This window comes from Rhinolophus sinicus, linkage group LG13 (genome assembly GCF_036562045.2).
Source record: "Rhinolophus sinicus isolate RSC01 linkage group LG13, ASM3656204v1, whole genome shotgun sequence".
In the NCBI taxonomy this organism is placed as follows: Eukaryota; Metazoa; Chordata; class Mammalia; order Chiroptera; family Rhinolophidae; genus Rhinolophus; species Rhinolophus sinicus.
Genome location: NC_133762.1, coordinates 38,054,672 through 38,075,308, shown reverse-complemented (window position 1 = coordinate 38,075,308; position 20,637 = coordinate 38,054,672). Strand labels below are relative to the sequence as shown.

The window sequence follows — 20,637 nt, the reverse complement described above, 5'->3', positions numbered from 1 at the left end:
CGGTTTCCTTCTCTAGGACGGGGGAATGGTGGGGCTCTCTGGGAGTTGGCAAGGAGGGAGTGGCTGATACTGCTGCCTCCTAGCGTTCCCTGGAAGGTGCCCTGTGGAATCTGCCTGGGTCAAGTGGAGCTGTTGGCACTGTGACCTCATAGAGCAGGTATGCATGGGGGGGTATTCTGCCCAGTCTCCAGCTCAGCCCTGGAAATTCCTCTCAGAGGAACCCATTCTGACCAACCTTAAAGTTGGAGAAATTGACGCCTCAAAACAGGAAGGGCCATGCCACGGTCTCAGGGACTGGCAGGGGTGAGAGCTGAGGCTCCAATATCCAGGCCATGCTTTTTCTTGCTCCAGGCCCCCTCCTGCCCCAAGCTTCCCAGACTTGCCACCTTCCTTGGTTGTATGTGAATACGTTTTATAATGCTGGGCTTCTCACTGGGGGATGTTTTACATAACACAAAAGAATGTATGTGCGTTGCTGTTTTAATAAAGTTCACGTTTTACTGGGGGAAAACAAGAACAGAGTGGAAATGTCTGATTATGTTTTTTCTGTCAACCTTACCTGTGGAGAGCCTATTTGGAGTGTGAAGCTGAAATGAATTCACTTTTGCCCCCTGGTGGCAGTTGCTCAAATTGCAGGCTAAATACCTGGGGTGAGTTGAATATAATGATCGCTCCAAAAGGTCTGTGTACTAAAATGTGAGCGTGTAAATATGTTAGGTTACATAACAAAGGGGAATTAAAGCTTGCAGATGGGATTAATGTTGCTAATAAGATGATTTTGAGATGGGAGAATATCCTAGATTATCCAGGTAGGCCCAATGTAATGACAAGGGTCTTTATAAGTGGAAGGAGGCAGAAGAGGAGAGAGATGGCAGCCTGAGGAAAGCTCAGCCCAACTTGCTGTCTTTGAAGATGGAGGAAGGGGCCATGAGCTAACGAGTGGAGGCAAGGAAACAGATCGAGGAAGAAAGACCCTGATTTTAGCCCAGGGAGACCCATTTTGGACTTCTGATCTCCAGAACTGAAAGATAATAATTTGTGTTTTAAGTCACTAAGTTTGTGGCAATTTGTTATAGCAGCAGTAGGAAACTAATACAGTACGCTCAAGAATATTTGGTGAAGGGGAAGCCCTGAAATGCTGCCACTATAATTGTTACAAGGGTCTTTCAATTGTACATTCTTTTATTCATTCAACAAATACGTATTAAGCACCTGGTATGTTCCAGGCATTGGCTGCAGAGGTGAGCAGAACCAGCTCTCATGACTGGGATGAGGGTAAAGTGGCTGGCAGAACACCTGGCACGGAGCAGGTACCACTGAACAATGCTCTCGCCGTTACTGTAGGGAGGTGGGGCAGGTGAGAATCTCCCTCCTTTGTGTCTACTGACTGTCCCCCAGTGTTCCCTTTGCTGGAAATACCAAGGAAGAGGAAGTGTTCATGCGGAGAGCAAACACTGAGAGTGACTTCGGTCAATATTTGAGCCCCTCTACACTGAGTTGGCTGTTTGCCTCAGCTACGGTGAGGGCCCGGAGGGCAGGTCTTAGGCAATGGAGGAACTGAGGCTAGGAGTAGGGTATTAGCATGTAGGTGGCTCTTTTCGTTCCTTTTTGCCTATAGAATAGGGCAGGGGAACTCTGGCTAGGAAGTAGGTCTGGTCCAGGGAGCTCTGGCCTCTCAGCGGAGAGTGTAATGGTGTCTGTGGACTTGTCAGCTCTGTGGGCACTAGTGGGGACCCAGCACAAGGTGGACCTGGGCTCTGGGCATGGTATTTGGACTGGTGTGGAGTTGCTGGGAACCATGGAGGGCTCTGGTGTGGGAGAAGTCCTCAAGGTCCCCTGTGCCTGTACCCCAGGTGAGCCGGAAACGACGGGGTCTTCCCTGCAGTTATGCCACCTCCCATGCCCACATGTACGTACACACACAAACACATATACACCCCTTAATACCGGGAAATAGTCACTATACACATGTACACATCTATACATGCTCTTAACACGGAGTACGCACAGATCTGCAGACACACTCAGTGCACCAAGCCCACGTACACATACTGTACACAGAATTCCCCACACCTGCACTCAGATAGGGTCATGTAAACAGGCATGTAGCACCAGGAACCAATATGTCAGCATGCCCATTTCATGTGCACACACACACACAAACACGTACTGGTCTCTGATGCCAGTAATTATGGCCTCATGCACATGTGTACACGACTATGCACACACATAGTGTAAACACACACGTAACCCTTCTACACACATGTACATATAAACTCCTTTATGTGCACACGGTTCTTTGGGCCCCAGATAGCCCAGGGGGAGCCTGGAATTTGTAGTGTGGAAAGACAGAATGGGCTAAATCCATTGTGAGTGGAATATGCATTTGGAGAGTGGGATACGCTGGGCTGTTACGTAGCAGGGACTGGGTCATCCACACCCTCTTGTCTGTTGTCCTTTGAGTTCAGGCTCAATGTCTGATGAGGATCAGGGCTCAGTCTATGACAAGGGTCAGGGCTCAGTGTGTGACCAGGATCAGGGCTCAGTCAGTCCCTGGAGTTTGGGCTCAGGTAGCCTCCTGCTCCTCCAAAAAAGCTGATGTTTCTGGGTTAGCCTGGAGGCACCAGGCCTGAGAGGTTACTGCAGCCATCCCTTTGACTTTGGGCATCCCCTTCCTCCCGGGTCTGGGGTAATGAGGGGAGCCTCCTTGGAGAAGCCCTCCTTCCAGAGATCTTTTGGCCTTTGAGGCCCCAAAGCTGCCCAACCCCAGGGTCTTGCAGTGGTTGGCAGCTGGGCCTGGCTACGTGGCAGCCCCGTTGCCCATGTGAGATGAGACTCTGGCACAGGCTATGTTTGCAAGGAAAACACTTTCAACCACAAGCAAACCTGTCCCTCCCCACATCCCTTCCCGGTGGGCCCTGCATACCAGGGAGCTTCATAAAGCAGCTTCCGCACCTGCTTGTGGCAGAGGAGGGCTTGGCTGGGTCTCAGAGTCTACCTGTTTCAGAAACCACCTGAGGTAGGACTGGGGATGGACTGGCACTCCTCCAAAGAGGAGCCTCGACTTTTCCATCTGTTTAATGGAGATCCTACTTCCAACTACCTTCTGCAGAAGGGCCCATCCCTGGTCTTGCTGTAAGACTCTGGGGAAGTGCTGCCCACTGATTGAGGAGCGTGGCCTCCCAGGTCGGGACTCAGCCATTCCGAGCAGTGGCCTCTCATTCCCACCTAGCTCCTCTCTCCCCGTTGAACACAGATCTGCCCAATCAGCTGGGCTGGGTCAGGAGAGGCCAGGAGGCTGTGAAGAGGCCCACTTTCCGGACATTCTTTACCTGGCACAGGATGAGATGAAGATAGGAGCCATTCTGATCCTCCCCTGGCTGGGTTCGGGCTAGGGTGTCAAACGGGGCTGGATTCCTGGGATCTGGGTCTCAGGATGGTGGGCCTGGACTCTTTCCTTAGGACAGGAAGCTGTCGTCAGTCTCCCAATCTGAGAGTGTCACCAACTTCCTCCTGCATGGCTTGGGTCCTGCACCAGCTCTAGTTTGTTGTGTGGCCTTAGGCAAGGCCATATCTTCTCTGGGCCTTGGAGGCCATTTCCAGACTGGATCCCTCCATAGTTCCTGATGAAGCAGGCAGGGGAAAGCGATTCTTCCCAATGCAGAGATACTAAACTGACATGTGGGGCTTGGGGTTAGGGCGGGATCAGCACTCAGAGCTTGTGACCTCCAGGCTGTGTGTGTGTGTGGGGCATTCTGGACAAGTTCTCTGATGCTTGTTCCCACCCCAGCCCACAGATCTTAAGGGGCACTGGCCAGGACGCCATGGCTCGGGCATGCGGGCTGGGCCTGCTGTTGGCTCTGTTGCTGCCCGTGGTTGGCGCCTCCATACCGGGCACCGTGGTCAGACTCAACAAGGCCGTGCTGAGTTATGGTAAGAGACATGATGCTGGGTTGTCCCGTGTGTCTCTGTGCATGAGTGTGTGCACGTGAGTCCATGTTTGCCTGTGTGTGTACAGTCCTGTGTGCATGGGTATGTGTGAACTCAAAAGCCCCCTGAGGGCCCGGATCTTCTCTGTCACTGTGTCCCTGGCTCCCACACAGCACCTGGCACAGTGCTGCTCAACAAACATTTATTAGGTGAATTCCTGAGTCTGGCACAGTGCTGCTCAACAAACATTTATTAGGTGAATTCCTGAATGCGGGTGTATGCGGTGTCCCATATTCCAGTGTGCCCGCTCACGGGTCCAGTCAGGTGGGCATGGGTCGGTTTGAGTGGCTACTTTTGCTTGTGTGTGTCTGAGCTTGAAAATTCATGGAGATGGACCCTTGTGTGTACTTGAGTGTTGGATGGGTGCCTACCCATGGGCACATGTGCAAGTGCCATGGTGCCTGGATGTGTGTATAAAGGTGTGGCTGCACAGCCTGGCTGTATGTGTGTGCGTGGGGAGCCTGCGTGCACACGTGTGCGGGGAAGGGATGTCTAGCAGGGGGCATGGAGATAGGTCCCTGCTCTGCTCACAGTGACAAGAACCAACCCCTGACCGGGCCCATGTCGGGCAAGACTGCTGTCCTATGAATCTGCTCCACCCCCTGGGGAAAGCACAGTGAGAAAACTTAGGCCCAGGAAGGGACAAAATCTGCACAACCCCCCTTTCCAGCTGCTCCTGGGGAGGCTTTTGGGGTCCTACTGAAGGTAGGTCAGGGGTGAAAAATCAGAAGCTGTTTGCCCCGAGGCCAGACCAAACTCAGATTACAGTGTAAGGGACGCAGGTCAGACAGTAGAAGGGACTGTCATTGGCCCAGGCTACATAGGAAGCAGTGAGACAGGGAAGCAGCAGAGAAGCAGCAGGGCCCCTGGTGCGCACACAGCCTCTGGGACCTTGTGTCCGGGAAGATGGGCCGGCACTGAAAGGGGTCAGTGATCCGTGTTCGAGTGTGACTGGAACACGGTGCCACGCACGGATGCCTACAGGCAGAGACATGAGGCCACTGCCCTCCACTGGCCACCCTCTCTCCGCCTGTTCCATGTGAGGCTCCTTTGTCCCCTGAGAGCCCTCCGGGTGTACCTGCCTGTGTTTGTTCTTGGCAGAAACCCGGCAGGAGGCCCTATGCCTCTGGAAAGAGGTCTTTTCAAGGCCAGGTTGAGTGGCTTCTTAATGGTGTCTTTCAAATCCCTGTCTGCAAGTCCCAGAGTTCAAGCCCTGTGTTGGGGAGCACTGTAGACAGGTCCAGAGGCCTGGGTGTGAGTCTTGCCTCAGCCACAGATGGTCAGGCTGGAGAGGGGCATTGGGAGCATAAAGACCTTGATGCTCGGGTCTGGGGCAACTGAGGACGAGGGAGGCACAGGCACTTCCCCAGGTTACACAGTGAGTCTGAGCACAGTTCAGGCCTCTTGGCTCAGCCCACGCTCTCTTGCAGCACCACCACCTCTCATTTTAATTCTACTCCTGTTTCATCAGCATCTCCCTATGCCCAGCAACACAGGTACACGAGGAAGTCCAAGGGCTGGGGAGCCAGGTGCCTCAACACAGATCTGACTTCCCCTTGCCACGTGTCCTCACTTCTCAGTAAACTGGGCATAATCCAGTACCTGTGCCATAGACAGAATTGTGAGGAAAAGCAAAGCCCCCAGAACAGGGCCTGGCACAAAGGAGGCCCAATAGAAGTGATAGCCATTATTATCACAAAAATAGAAAGCAACAGGGAGAGCTAACACTGATTGTGCCCTGAGCCGTGGCAAGAACCTTATGTGATGGACACCATTATGACCACTAAATTTATAGGCGTGGAAACTGAGGCACAGAGCAGCCACACAGGTAGTGAGTAGAAGAGCTGGGGTCTGCACCCAGAATCTGAGAGGCTCCAGAGTCTTCAGCTTCTAACCCCCAGGCCCCCCACCCTTGTTTCATGGTCCCCTCTGCTTGGGGACTTGGGGACGTTCCAGAGGATGTGGGATCCCATCAGAGTCTTGCAAAAGGGCAAAGGGTGTTATTGTTTCTGAGGAGTGGGGTAGCTAGTAGGATTTGGAGAGGCAGAGCAAGAGAGGAAAGGCGTGCCTTGCAGCCCTGGTGTGAGGAGCGCACCCGGGGAGGGCTAGTGGGGAGCCAACTGGCCCCCGTGTGCCCATGGACAAGCCCACCCCTTCCAGTCTGTGAGTCCTCTCTGCTCAGGGTGCAGGGCAGATGGTGGGTGGTGTGGTCTCCCTGGGTGGCTCCTGAGGGCAGCCTGACCGCACCCTCCTCTGGCTGCAGTGTCTGAAATTGGGAAAGCCCCTCTGCAGCGGGCCCTGCAGGTCACTGTCCCACATTTCTTGGACCAGAGAGGAGAGGTGCTTCAGCCAACCAGGTGAGTGCTCCCGCCTGCCAGGTGAGTCCTCCCACCCTCTGGGAAAAATGCCCCAGCCCACTAAGCAAGTACCCTCGTATATAGGTGAACGTTTCCCCATCAGCTAGATGAGGGCTTCCTTCACCAGGTTAGATACTCTCACCTACTAGGTGAGTGGTCACAGAGGATTTAGGAGATGGGACCAAGGTGGAAACAGGGGGGCCTGGCGTCTTTGAATTAATAGATTTCTGCCTCCAGGGCCAAGACTGTGGCTCTGAGTCCCCAGGGCTATCAGGACACTTGGCTACTGCTTCCAAAAGCTAGACACTGAATTTAGCCTCAAATCTGAGCGAAATTTACCCCATACCCCCTGTAATGCATGGAGACTCAAAGACAGAGGTAGGTGGGGGTGTCTCAAACTCAGACCCTTCCAGGGGTTGGGTCAGTTGTCCCCATCCATGTGGGGACTCAGACTCACTATGCCAGTTCTCTGGAATCCCAAGAGAAGTATATATAAAAAAATCAACTAATTTAAAAACATTTAATACAGGTGGGTAAAAAAAGCTGCTGGCTAGGCGGCCCCCCAGTTTGAGGCCCCTAGGATAGGGGTGGAATGCTGCTCATGGCATGGTTGATAATGGTGGAGAACTGGGAATGACAACAATACCTAACAATCGAGGTTCCTAAATGATTTGTAGTCTTGCCACATAAAGGACTATCTACCCCACTGCTCAGCAAGTGACTGTTTGCCTATAGCGCGGAGGGTCCTTGTTTGTTGCTGTGGAAACACACCCAGCATGGTTTTTGAGTGAAAAGAAAACAGGTTCTAGGTCAGCTTGTATCCTAAGGAGAATTATGGAAGGATGACACTCAAATACTAACGGTGAGAGGGTTTGAGGGTGGACTTTTGATGTGACTTTTAAAATTTATAGTTTGTAGTATCTGAATCCCTATCTACTATTACTGTGCAGGAAAATAAATGAATTTCTTTTAGGAAAAAAAAAGAAATCAAAAATTAGTTGGCAAGTGCTTAGCAATCAGAATAGGCATCTTTGAAGGGAGTGAGTTCCCTGTTGCTGGAGGGCTACAAGCCAAAGCTGTTGACTAGAATGTTATGGAGGGGATTTCTGCCTTCTGTAGGTCCTGAAGGCTTTCTTTTCCCACCTTCCCAGCTGTCCAGACTTCAGTCAGATACTGAAATCCCTCCAAGAGCTGAGAAATCACCTCACCAATTCCCAACCAGCACTGGGGTCCTCTCTGCATACTTTCCCTGCCAGCTAGTTGTCCATACATGGCTTGCATGCCCCCTATGATGGAGAGCTCACTACTTATTCCTCATCGCATGGTTCCAATAGTCAGAAAGTCCTTTATAAAATCAACAGTGTGGATATGGCTCAGGGCACCCACACCAGAGTTGATTCCATGGTTTAATGCTCCCCATTAAACCCTGCCACCTCTATTCCTATCCTGCAGAATTCAGATTCTGAATGTCCAGGTGACCCACCTCCACCTAAACTTCATTGACGGTTTTGGGGTACGCTTGTTGGCAGCAGCCAATTTTACTTTCAAGGTCTTTCGGTGAGTGACTCTCTTTGTTGGGGGAGGGTCAGGAGGATTTCCAGGGATGATCAGAGTCATTTCACTTCTCCAACACCTTTAGTTGGATGAAACCTCTCAGCAGGGCTATGAGGGTTGCAGCGAATGGATTCATTGCTGTAATTACAATTACATCCCCTCTTTCACAGTGCAAGGCACATAGTAGGTACTCAATAATATAGCTATCAGAATTATTTCTGTGCATCAGTCACTTTATATGCATTTAATTTTCAAACTATGAGCTAGGCCTTCAAAGGGATCTCTTATTTTAACTCCTGTTTCCTCACACTGCTATTTTACAAGTGCTTACTGTGGGACAGGCTCCATGCAGGGTGTTTTCACATGACTACCTCATAGAAAACTCCCTTATGTCCATTATACAGAAGAAGAAACTGAGGCTCAGTATGGGGAATGACTGGCCCAGAGTCTCACAGTGAAAGGATATGGGGAGCCAGAGTTCATACCCATGTGCTGTAACGTCTGTGACCCTAAGTGAAGTTTGGGGGTCCACTCAGATGCGACCATTTCATGCTGAGTGGGGGTCCTGCCTGTGTCAAGTGTAGGGCAGGCATGGGCTGGGGATTTCCAGTGTCTCGAATTGGTCAAGGTGGGCTCTGCTGGGCGGTGCAGCCGGGGCTCAGGACTGACATTCCTGCAGAGTCCCAGAGCCGCTGGAGCTGATCCTTCCCATGGTACTGCTGGCCGATGCCCGCGTGGACCAGGGCTCCATTGGAACCCCCGTGGTCAGCATTTCCACTTGCCTCTCACTCCTCAGCAATGCCATTGTGTTGCATGGCAATCACAGGTGGGTGCTAGGCTGTGGTGCCATTTCTTCACCTTCCTACTCAAGCCTTCGTCCAATTGCCACAATGGGTCTGAGACCCCCATTATTACACCTGGTTTATGGCTGAGCAGACTGAGGCTCAGAGAGGGGTAGGGACTTGCCTGAGGTCACACAGTGAGTGTGCAGCCAGAGCCTGTGTCCTCACCGTGTGACAATGCACAATAGCATTTAATGTACTATTCAGGAAGGGATTCTGGGCTCATGCCTCTATTAGGGACCTCAGAGGGCTCCCCCTCTCTGCAGAGATAGGGAGTCTGAGGCCCAGGGGGCTGGGACCTGCCAAACTGTTACCGTATGAGGTGGCGTCTCATGTCCTCATCTAATGCTGACAGCAGCTTCCGCTTCCAGAGCACCTGCTGTGTGCTGCTCACGTTCCAGGCCCTTTCTGAGCATTGTCTCACAATAATCCTGCCAGGAGGGTGTAAGTATTTCCCCCATTTTACAGGAGAACTGATGGAGGCACAGAGCAGTTAAGTGACTTGCCTAAGATCACACAGCTGGCAAATGCTGGAGCCAGGTTTAAATCCTGACTAACTCACTGCCTGTGAATCCCCTCCATTTTGTCTACACTTTCTCACACTTGGGCGGGGGTTGACTGTGAGGTCATTGAGCATTTTGGACTGGACTTTTCCCCAGAGAAAAGTTGGATATAAATTACACTGGCAGCTTTGCCAAGAGAGACAGGACCACAAATATCGACCTAGAGCTCAGGAGTCCTTCCCGTGTCTCTCCCTTAGCGTGACTCCCGCACTGCTGGTCCGGGTACAGCAGCACATCAAAGCTGTCCTGCGTAACAAGGTAAAGGATCCCCTGCCAGACCTCTCGGGAAGGAGGGCATCGCTTACCTCAGCAGGTGTGGTGAATGATGCAGGCATGGGGAGATTGGGATGGTTACTGCTCTTATGCATCTATCATCTATCTATCTATCTATCTATCTATCAATCAATCATCTATCTATCTAGTTAGTTATAGAAGGCCCTTCGTGAAGCTCCTCCAATTTTCCCATGAGGGCAGGGAAAAGGCTGGGGTGATGGTCCAGGGCAGTGACAGGGAGGCTCAAACAAGGGCGGGTTCGGGGGTGGTGGCAGAGGAGGGAGGCTCGCCCTCTTGGGCCAGCCCTAATTCCATACTAGAAGGCGAGATGGGGGCAATGCTTTCAGGGCCCATGTGGCTCGTGAAAAGGAGACAACATATAAGTGGACAAGGGCATGGGCACTGGAACCAGATCGATGTCTGGTCGGGCCTGGCTTTGAATCCTGACTCCGCTCCTTCCCAGCTTGAACCTTGGACAGGTCGCCTAACCTCCCACTGCTCCCGATTCCACATCGGCAACGCACACAGTAAACATCCTGATAGGCTGGCTTGATGTTGAGCAAATTAACAGCCATGAAGGGTTTAGGACAGTTTGTGCAGAGTGAGTGCTGCTGTTCTTGTTGCTATTTTAGCTCTTGTTCTTAGCTGCCTGTGGCTGACTAGGTGAGAAATGGTGCCCCAGGGGCCAGGGGTCTTCTGCCGAGGGGGAGCCAGCTGGTTCTCCATCTCTGCCCCTTCCCACCTCACCTCCAACTCCTTTAAGGGGCAGTAGTGGAGGCCAAATGAACCCACTGCATCCGTCCCACACCCACCTGTAGGCACGCCTCAGCACTCCCGTCTTGCAGATGAGAAAACTGAGGCCTAAGGGCTAAAGGCGGTATAGCCAGACCTGGTCCACTCCTCTGCTTCCTGGCCTCACCTGGCTCAGCCTCACCAGCTCTTGCCTGGACCAGACAGTGACCACCCTGGCCTTGCATTCTCTCCTCGGCCCCACTTTCTGTCTCAGTGACCCCCAGCTTAATAAGCTTCTTTGGCTGCCACTGTGCCTAGGAGAACTCCAGTTTCCCTGGCCTGGCTTGCTGACCTCTGCCTGCCTCCACTTCAGGTAGCACCCTCCCACCAGCTGGCCCTCTGGGCCTTGATGCAACAGGCTCCCTGCCTCGTTGCCCAGGCCCCCCTGTGGCCACCTCTGCTGTGTCTCACGGCCCCTGTTTTTTTCCTCAATGCCCACGGGCCCCAACTTCCCCTCTGACACCCTAGTGCTCAGAGGAGGTGCCTGAAGATGCCCTCTGGGTGGTGGAGGAAGGCAGAGATCCCAGGCCTTGATGTCTAGGTTGGGGGAGGCTTTTAGACAGGGATCCTGGATCGTCCCAGCCTTGCCCCCCCAGCGCTGAGTGCCACCCTAACCCTGCTCCTCTGTCTTGCTGCAGCTGTGCCTGGGCATCTCCAACCTGGTGCAGGGCCTCAACGTCCACCTGGGCACTTTAATTGGTAAGACTTGGGAGCCCAGGGAGAGGGGAAGAGAACTCTGGGGTCCCCAAGACCATTTAAGTCCCCCTCTGGATAATGGTAGATCCCTGGGAGGTCAATGTAGGATGACTGAACAATTATTGACGAATTCTGTGAATCTCTGAATTCTAGAACCACATCTCAGAATGTTTAGTGTGTGTGTGTGTGTGTGTGTGTGTGTGTGTGTGTGTGTAGGGGGAATACATGCCTGGAGATTCAGAGGCCCCCCTCCTCCTCTGGTTTTGCTCCCTTATCTCTTACATTCTTTGTCAGACTCTCTCCCTTTCCCCTCCATTCAGGGCTCAGACCCTTATATTCCATTTCCTTCCGGATACCTCCTCCTGGAAGTCCCACAGGCTTCTCCCACTCAACATGTCCTTGACAGAACGCAAGCTCTTCTGCTCCCAAGTGCCTTTGCTTCTGTTTCCCTTCTCAGGGACCACCCACCACCCAGAGTCAAGGCTCTCTCTCCTCTCCATCTTCCATCAGGCATGTCCCACCTCTGGATTTTTCAGGGGGTCCCCATTATCCAAGGAGTACTAAGAATATACTAGGAGAAGGTTACTATCTTAGCTAATCCCCCAGAAACGGCCCCTGAGATGAGGATGTTAGGGCAAGTGGCTCAAATGGGCGTGGTCCTAGGGGCCACTGGGTGGGGAGGGAAGCAGTGAGACAGGGACGGAAGGTGTGTTAATGAGCAGCTACACTGCTGTGGGCTCCTGGGGCTCACTCCCACTGGGGGGCTCTTGGAGACTGAGAAGAACACTGTTAACAAGCTCCCAGGGGCAGGAGCTGGGGTATACATCTACTCACTCCCATCAGTCATTGGTCACCTCGCCCCGCCCACACACCTTCCTCCACTACCACAGACGCAGGTGGGGTCCCAGGTGCTTGCAGCTAGTCCACTTAGAGCTGTGGCCGCAGTGCGTCCCAAACGAGGCTCTATCAGCACTTCATCTTACAACAGGAAACTAAAAGCTATGAAAGTAGTTCAGCTTCTTTTTAGCAATGTATGTGTTTATCAGTATTTACCAAATACACTGGCAATTCCCCACCCTTCCACAGACTGATCAAAGAATATATTCTGTAGATTTGGGGGTGATACGTTCTCGGTGAGCCCTGAGCATCATCCAGGGCTTCCTCTGTTTTCTCACAAGCCTGTTTGGAAGCTGCTCCTGTTTGAAGCACACCTTCTCTTATCTGTTTGCTTTGCCTGGGAGTCTAGTGTTTCTCCCACGCCGCTGTCATTGACTTTGTGAGATCCAGAGCTGGTGACTGTTGGCAGTTGCACTTTGCAATCAATCCATTGGCTTTGCCTTTGAGTCAGGGGTTTGCTTCTAACAGTCTGGGACAGGTGTGTGGGGGTGTGGGACAGGATTTGGGGAGGCAGCAGGCTGGCATTAAGCCAGGAGGGATGCCTGGCAGGGTCTACCTTTATCCATAGTGGAGAGTTTTTCAGTGAATATTTTGATATTAAGGCAGCTTTGGCTTTCTCGTGCAAACTTCTAACAACAGTCCTGTGACATGACATCATCATCCCCAATTTGTAGGTGGGAAAACCAGAAGCTCTGACTCTGAAATCCTCAGCATGGTGCTAGAGCTACCCATGAACCAGCTCACCCTGGTTTTCTCCTCCTCACATCTACCCACTGCTCTGCCCACATTTCATAGCCCAGTTCAAAGTCAGCTTGTCTGGGGAATATTCCTTGATTTCCCCCACTCCCCTCACTGCCCAACCCCTATATTACCTTAATAAGAGGCACCAAGAGGTCAAGGAAACTGGATTTGGAAACAAAGGACATGAGGTTAAAGTCTGGCCCTGCTGCTCACTTGCTCTGTGACCTTAGGGAAGTAACTCCATCTCTCTGAGCCTAACCATTCCAATCCAAAAAATGGGGATCAAAATCCCTGCTTATCCCATGGGTTGCTATAAGCACAGGTTAAGTGCCTGGGGCACAATAGGCTCAACAGATGTTAGTCCTTCCCTTCTTCCTTCTCAGCAGTGTTTTCTCCTTTAAGATTCCTTGTAATTGGGTTCATACCAAAAACCAGCCCTTTCTTGTGTCTTGAGGAATTAAAAAAGCCAAGTAAAAGAAATCTAAGTGTCCAGCCTTGGGAGACTATTTACATGAGTCATGTACACCTAGAGCATGGAGTGACAGGAGCCATTAAAAAGCATAGTTTAAAGGGGCGTTTAATCACCAAGCAACATGCCTGGAAAAATACAATATAATAAAAGCTAATATTTACTGTAGTGTCCTTAGCTCCATTTTACAGATGAAGAAACTGAGGCAGTTTGCCTTGAGAGCCTGTTCTCTTAACTAAGGTATAATGTCATTCTGTAAAGAAAAAAAAAGAAGGACCAAAGCTATATATAGCTTTACTCCAGTTTTAGAGAGAGAGAGAGAGAGAGACAGAGAGAGAGAGAGAAGGAAAAGTTTATTTTTGTATAAGAAAATACTGAAAAAGAAATTAGATTCAAGGTTATATTACTTCCATCTTCAAAAAATTTTTCTATATGTCCACAATGACTAGGTATTATCATTTTAAAATTTTGAATGTTTTTATTCATTTTTAAGACATAGAGTAATTCACCCTTTTTAGTGTCTTCTGTGAGTTTTAACAAATGCATACAGTCATGTAACTACCACCACACTCAAGATACAGAACATTCCACCAGCCCCTAAAATTCCTTTGAGCTGCCCCCCTTTTCCCTCCCCAATCTTTGACAACCACTGATCATATTATACTGCTTTTACAATTATAAGAAATTTCCAAAATATTAGAGAAAATAAAATTAAATCCAGAAGAGACAATAGAAAATCAGAAAGACATTGAAATGGACACACACTTGCACTAAAACCTGTTCTCCTGAGTCTTTGGGGGAGGAGCCACTGGCTTTCCTGACAGTGGGGTGGAGCCTTCACCTGCCAGGTTGTCTAACTTTGCCATGACCAGAGATATGGTTCCTGAAAGTGATTCATGCTTTGTAACCTTCTCAGTCAGAATATTCTGAGCCTTGGGGGAACCCGCCATGTAGGAATTGGGCCCTCAGATGCACCTACCTTAAAGGGTCTTTGGGGTGCAGGCACTGCTGTGCTCTACATTGAATGACCCAGGGGCCTGTGCCTTCTGAGTTTCTGTAGGAGGCATTGTGATACTGTGTGTGTGTGTGTGTGTGTGTGTGTGTGTGTGTGTGTGTGTAAAATGGGCTCCTACACTTACAGGACTGTGGTGACGACTGAATGAGACAGCAGTATAAGTCAAATATCTGGACCTTGGTAAATGTGAGCTTCCTTCTTTTTCTGTGGTTCTTTCTTGCCTTTGACAGGGGGTGTTTGTGCCTAGTGTGACCCTTCTCCTTCCTTCTAATTTGGGGTCTCTAGTCTTCTATCCAATGGGAAAGCAGAAACCAAAATTGTGAGAATTGTGTCTAAACTAAGAGTCCACAGGTTGTGACTGCCTGAACTTTGGGTGTGTGCACTTTGCAACTTCAGTTTGCTTCCTCGAGAATCTTTCCCCCTCTCTTTTTCTTGGCCTGGGTCTGGCTAACCAACCTCGTCAGATAACTGATTTTCCTGCATAAATGAGGTACTGGTAGATGATGCTAAGTGTGCCATCTTTTCTTCTTTATTCTGCTTTCATTTAGGCCTCAACCCTGTGGGTCCTGAGTCCCAGATTCGCTATTACATGATCAGTGCGCCCAACATCACTAAGGAATACATTTCCTTGGATATCAACGTAAGTTCCTCCTTGTCAGCCCAGAGCTGGAGGCTTATTGCCTCTGGAGTCCTTGATGTTCTGGATGGTTTTTAAAGGAGCAGGGAAGTTGAGGGGAGAGAAGCTGGAACAGCATTCCAGGTGTGAGACTGGACATATGGCATCTTGGGGTGGGTGGCATCTCAGAGCCCCGGTTCTATGATGGAGTCACCTCCCTACTGATGCCCCACTGCTTGTCTCCCTCTCCCCCACCTCCCCATAGGCTGTTCTTTTCCTGCTGGGCAAGCCTATTGTCCTGCCTGTGAATGCCACCCCCTTCACGCTGCCAGAGCATGTGGGCACCAACAGTGCCATGGCAACCGTGGGTCTCTCCCAGGACCTGTTTGACTCTGCCCTGCTGCTGATGCAGAAGGCTGGTGCCCTCAACATGGACATCACAGGGCAGCTGGTGAGGGCCGGACCTGCTGCCTGGGGCACATGGGGCAGGCGCACCGTGTGGCCCAGCCAGGGGAGAGCCCACCGAGGCCCAACTGGGGGTGGGTGGGGCGGCTGGAATTTTGGGGCCACAGGGTGGCTGTTTGAAGGGTTAAACGAGAGTTTGGGGGAGGCAAGAGGTGGTCTAGCTTGGGGAGTGGTGCCCTAAAGCCAGTCATGGTGTTGAGGGGGTTTTGATTTCAGAAGTCAGATGACAACCCGCTGAACACTTCCATGCTGGGCCAACTCATCCCTGAGGTTGGTGACATTTCTGGTCATATCAGGAGCCAAGAACCAGGATTGGGCTGGGACGCTCTCTGGGTTGTAGGATTTCTGCTGACTCATACCTGTCCCAAGAGGGGTTCAGCATCTACTCTTTCATCTGCACCCCTTCCATCGCAGGGATGGCCCCGCTTGCCCACATCACGCTACTTTCTTTTCTCTGTGGAAAAATGCTCAAGCACTGCCCTCTGCTTGGGGTGTTCTTTCTGCTTCCTTTCCCTTATGCATCTTCAAGAGCAAGCTTGGGGATTACCTCCTAGGGGAGGCCCAAACCCCTAGTCTGGTCTAGGAGACTCCCTGAGCTCCCATGGCCCCTGAGTGTCCCTCCCTTTTAGCACAGACCACACAGGCTATGCCTGTTTTCACGCCTATTATCCCAGACGGGGTATCCCCGAGGGCAGGGGCCTGTGGTGGCCCCATCTCTGTGGGCTAGTCAGGTACAAAGGGTGGCTTGATCAACAGCAGAGGAATGACAAGTACAGACAGAGACCATCTAGGCTTTGTCTCCAGGTGCCCTCCTTCCTTTCTCCCTCTCCGCTTCCCCAGGTGGCGCGCCAGTTCCCCAATCCCATGCCCATGGTGCTCAAGGTGAGGCTGGGTACCACGCCGGTGGTCACGCTCCATACCAACAACGCCACACTGTGGCTGCAGCCTTTCGTGGAAGTGCTGGCTGTGGCCTCCAACTCGGCTTTCCAGTCCCTTTTCTCCCTCAATGTGGTGAGTGAAGTGGGCTGCGTGGGGCTGTCTGGGAGGGTGGCAACTCTCAAGTAGACCTCGCTTCCTGCCTCACTCTTCTCACTTGTTTTGTTCTGTCCGCACTGGTCTCCTTGCTCTTCCTTTAATGTGCCGGGACATCCCTGCCTTTGCACATGTTGTACCCTGTTCGTAGGGACTCTTTCCCTGGCTCTTGGCATGACTGGCCTCTCCTCATCTTTCAGGTCTCAGCTTAAACCCTGAGAAAGATGGTCCTCATTAACCCTTTCCATGCCACCACTCTGCCTTTGTGGCTCCTACTACTCTCTGAAAGCATCCTGTTTGGTTACTTTGGTTATTGTTCACCTCCCACACTGGCCTGTGATGCACAAACACCTGAATGAGTGGGGGGACGGGTGGGAGGCGGGGGTCACCGGTGGCCAGCTGAAAGCGCCCACGTGGCTTTGTACCTTTTGACCCTGATCTCCCCACATGTCCAGGGAGTGAACCTCAGCCTCCAGCTCTCTGTGTCCAAAGCGAAGCTGCAGGGGACCACGTCTGTGCTAGGGTAAGCAAGGCCCCTGGACCCAGCAGCCTCAGTGTGTCTCTCTGTACAGTGGGCCCTCAACCACCCATCACGGTGCCACCAGTCACAGGGTCAGAGGAGGTTGGAATACAGGTGCAGTACTGGGGGCTGGGGGTGGGCACTGGGTCCTGTCTCTAACTCTCCTGCTTCCCTTTCAGGGAAGTCCAGCTCACCGTGGCCTCCTCCAATGTGGGCTTCATTGATGTGAGTGTGGGGCTGGGGCCTCCAGAGCCGCCCTCACCGGGTAGGGCAGGCCTTGGGCCTGGGGAAACCTGTATATGCTGCCATAACCAGGCTTCCTCCTGGGGTGCTTTAGGACAGTGGTCAGTCAGTGGACCCACCCGTTGATAGTCAGTCTTTCCCAGGCTCTGTCCGCTGGTCAGCTGGTCAGTCAGCCTTGGTTCTTCAGTGGGGTCAGTCAGCCTGGCCTGCCTGCCATCCTGCCTGGTGGTCAGTGCCTCACCAGCCAAGAATCACTGAGACCACTGATAATCAGACAAGTCAGCGTCAGACTGCGTTGCTGTGCCTTTGGTCATATGACATGGCTGAGTCACCATCATCAGCCTTTGTTGGTTGGCCTGTCAGTCAGTATCCCCATCAGTCTATCCATGGTCAGCCCATGTGTCCATCGTTCAGCACCAACAGGGCAGCCAGCCTCCTGGCATCAGGCAGTCTGCCAGCCACCTTTTGGTTACACTGTGTCAGTCAGCCGGCTGCTGGCTTTTCACACCTCCCCTCAGGCGAGCAGTTCCTGGGCACCTGACCTCAGAAGGCTGATCTGGCCGCAGGAGGTTGTTGGGCTCTGCTTGAAGCCAGAACAGGGCTGACCTGCTCTCCTCCCTGCCCTTGTGCCTCTGCCATCTGTGTGTCTATGTGGCCTGCCTGTCCATTTCTCCCGGCCCCTCAATGGGGTGGGCCTTTGGTTGCCCATCTCCCTGGCTCCGTGGCTGCAGACGGATCAGCTGCGTGCACTTGTGGGCACCGTGTTTGAGAAGCCGCTGCTGGACCACCTCAATGGTGAGCTCTGCCCTCCACCCCAGGATGGCCCCGCTGTTCCCCTCCTGCGCTACACCCACTCCAGGCTCAGTCCCAGCCCCCTTCCCGCCGCTCAGGCTCACAGGTTAAGAGGGTGGCCTGTGGAATCCAGCTGCCTGTGGGCACATCTTGGTTTGGCTGTTTAGCAACTGTATGATCTTAGCTAAGTTCCTTTCCCTCCCTAGGCCTCAGTTTTCCATTCTGTAAAGTGGGTGTGATAATAATGGCCGCCTCCTCCTGGGTGTCTGGAACTCAGTGTCACGATGCACAGAGGACTTTGGCACTGGCTGCGCTCCACGTGGTGCTCTGGCACCGCCTCCCAGCTGAACTTGTTTACTCCTTTCCTTCCTGCAGCTCTCCTGGGCATGGGGGTTGCCCTCCCCAATGTGGTCAACCTCCACTACGTTACCCCTGAGGTCTTTGTCCTTGAGGTGAGAGTCTGTAGGTGTGACCAGAGGGGCCTCCTCCACCCTTGGTAGGAGGCTGGGCTCAGAGAGGTGGGGGTCACCTCTCTCTCTCCCTACTAGTGTGAACAGTGGGGCCTAGGAGTCAGCCAGGCCTGGGGGTGCCCCCTGCTCCTGCCAAGACCATGCCATGAATGCAAAATTCAGGATGTCGAGAGCCACTGGTGGGAGGGTTTCACCCACTCTTGAGTCCTCATCAAATATCACACCAAGCCACACTCAAGAGCCTTTAATTATCCCTTGATTCTGTACTCTGGGGTAGGCACAGCCCCTTTGGTGTCTGGGGGAGGATGGCAGAAGGGGGTCCTTCCAGCTTTGTACACAAACCTCTGCAGGCTGAATGGGGGAAGGGGCTTCCTGACCCTTCTAAAATCACTTTCGCTGATCAGAAATTGTGGGCCCAGGGTGAAATTCAATCACAACCATTGCCCAAGGTGAGATTCTACAACTTCCTTCTGTTTCACTTGGGATATAAAAAGGAAATATTCTTCCGAATTCACTCAACAAGACATGCATAGGACATAAAGCTCAGCCAAGGACCCTCCAGCCCAACGTCTGAGTGTTATTCATACCCCTCCACTGATGTCTTTCCAGGAAGGATGCCCTTGTTGCTTAAGAACTATGGTCCCAAGGTACTGGGGATACCCACCGCCCTAAGAAGGAAGAACAGGCACATGGAGGAGTCAGAGTTACTAGTGGGAATTTCCCCAAGACATCCCCAAGCAGGCATGGTCAGTGGCTGACCCACCTTGACATTCACAAATCCAGCCAGTTGGGTCCGAAGTTAAAAGTCTTTAGACCAGCACCGTCCAGTAGAACTTCCTGCAAGGATGGACCTCTGCACTGTCCAGCCACTGGACACATGTGGCTACTGGGTACTTGAAATGTGGCCAGTGCAACTAAGGAGCTGAATTTTAAATTAAATTAAATTTCATTTCACCTAAATGTAATTAGCCACTGTGACTAATGGCTACCGCGTTGGACCATGTAGGGGTTACACGTGGGCAGGGACAAGGTGTAGCTTGTTCTCTGCTGGGTCCTCAGTACCTGGTACAGGGTTTGGCTTGTAGAGGCTCAATGAAAACTCGTTGACTGAATGAATGACAGGTCAGCAGGCCCTGCAGGGCATTTCTGCAGCGCAATGCAGAGAGGAAGGGACACGTGGGGGATGCCTGGCTCTACTGGGGAGACTTGGACTTGGAGAAGACACTCAGTGGTTTGGAGTCCCAGTCATAAAAAAGTGGTGGCACCAACCATGTTCGGAGCACGCATCAAAGCGGGCACCATGCTGAGGGCTCTGCCTGCGTGATCTCACTGCATCCTCATAGTAGCTTTTTGAGGTGGGTGCTGTTACCATCTCCAAGTGACAGAGCAGGAAACTGAGCTCAGAGAGGCAAAGGACTGTCCTCAGGACACACAGCAAGAATGGCAGAGCATGAATTTAGAGCCAGGCTGATGGGGTGGCTGGGGGGTCCTACCAGTCCTTGTGTGGCCTCTGACCTGGCCCATGGTTTTCTTTGCCTTTCAGGGCTATGTGGTGGTATCCAGTGGACTCCTTTATCAGCGCTGAGGCGGGACCACTGGGAGAGCTAAGAGTGGGCCAGCTCCCTGCTCTGGAGACCCTCTTGCCTCAAGACACTTGGGAAACTGAGGCAGAGCCACACTTCGTCATCTCCAGCAAGCTGGATGGCCCAGCTGGGCTGTTTAATCTTCACTGCGTGCATGGGTTCCCCTCCTCCACTTCCTCCCATCCTGTCCTTCCCCTGCTTCTCCCCTCCCTCTTCTCTCACCTCCCCCACCTCCTTCTTTCATCCCCCTCATTGTGGGGAGCAAATCACTCCTCCAGGCTGTACAGACCTGTTCTTTCTTGCATTAAACACCGTCTCTGAGCTGTGACTTCCAGCCAGCCCCAGTGAACTCTCTGCATACCTAAGGCCAGTTCCCCACATGCTGTCCCTGGGTCCTGCCTGTCCCTGGAGCCACCAAAGCTGCCTGGGAGAGGAAGAAGATGTGACCACATCTCTGTTGACCTTATCTGTTCACTCCATCACCTCCATGCCCGGGGAGCTCATATTTTGAAAGAGAACCCTGGAGAGCAACACGGATGAGCTGGAAGTTATGAATGCCATGGTGACAGTCTAGGCCCTTCTCCCTACCTGGTGGCACATCTCATGTGTGTCTATGTGGCCTGCCTGTCCATTTCTCCCGGCCCCTCACTGGGGTGGGCCTCTCTACAGTGTCACATCCCATCTTATTCCTAGAACCTCATAAGAGCTGTGTGAGTCAGGCAGGCAG

The 20,637-nt window shown here is 52.2% G+C and overlaps 1 protein-coding gene across 1 annotated transcript; it reads left to right on the top strand.

Annotated features, from left to right (window-relative positions):
• The first annotated feature begins 3,824 nt into the window (after positions 1 to 3,824).
• BPIFB2 (BPI fold containing family B member 2) lies at positions 3,825 to 20,149 on the top strand. Its single transcript, XM_019715877.2, has 15 exons — positions 3,825 to 3,933; positions 6,254 to 6,347; positions 7,800 to 7,904; positions 8,581 to 8,727; positions 9,504 to 9,564; positions 11,010 to 11,070; positions 14,738 to 14,829; positions 15,071 to 15,256; positions 15,487 to 15,540; positions 16,111 to 16,285; positions 16,762 to 16,825; positions 17,002 to 17,047; positions 17,797 to 17,860; positions 18,233 to 18,309; positions 19,871 to 20,149. The coding sequence occupies exons 1-15, from the start codon at positions 3,825 to 3,827 to the stop codon at positions 19,910 to 19,912; spliced, it is 1,377 nt and encodes a 458-aa protein (XP_019571436.2). The 3' UTR covers positions 19,913 to 20,149.
• The last annotated feature ends 488 nt before the right edge of the window (positions 20,150 to 20,637 follow it).

Bases quoted from the DNA above. Each gene is read 5' to 3' on its own strand.
- BPIFB2 (XM_019715877.2), top strand. From the start codon at position 3,825: ATGGCTCGGGCATGCGGGCTGGGCCTGCTGTTGGCTCTGTTGCTGCCC. The intron at 7,905-8,580 runs GTGAGTGACTCT...ACATTCCTGCAG, and splicing joins TTTACTTTCAAGGTCTTTCG to AGTCCCAGAGCCGCTGGAGC. The intron at 17,048-17,796 runs GTGAGTGTGGGG...CCGTGGCTGCAG, and splicing joins CCAATGTGGGCTTCATTGAT to ACGGATCAGCTGCGTGCACT.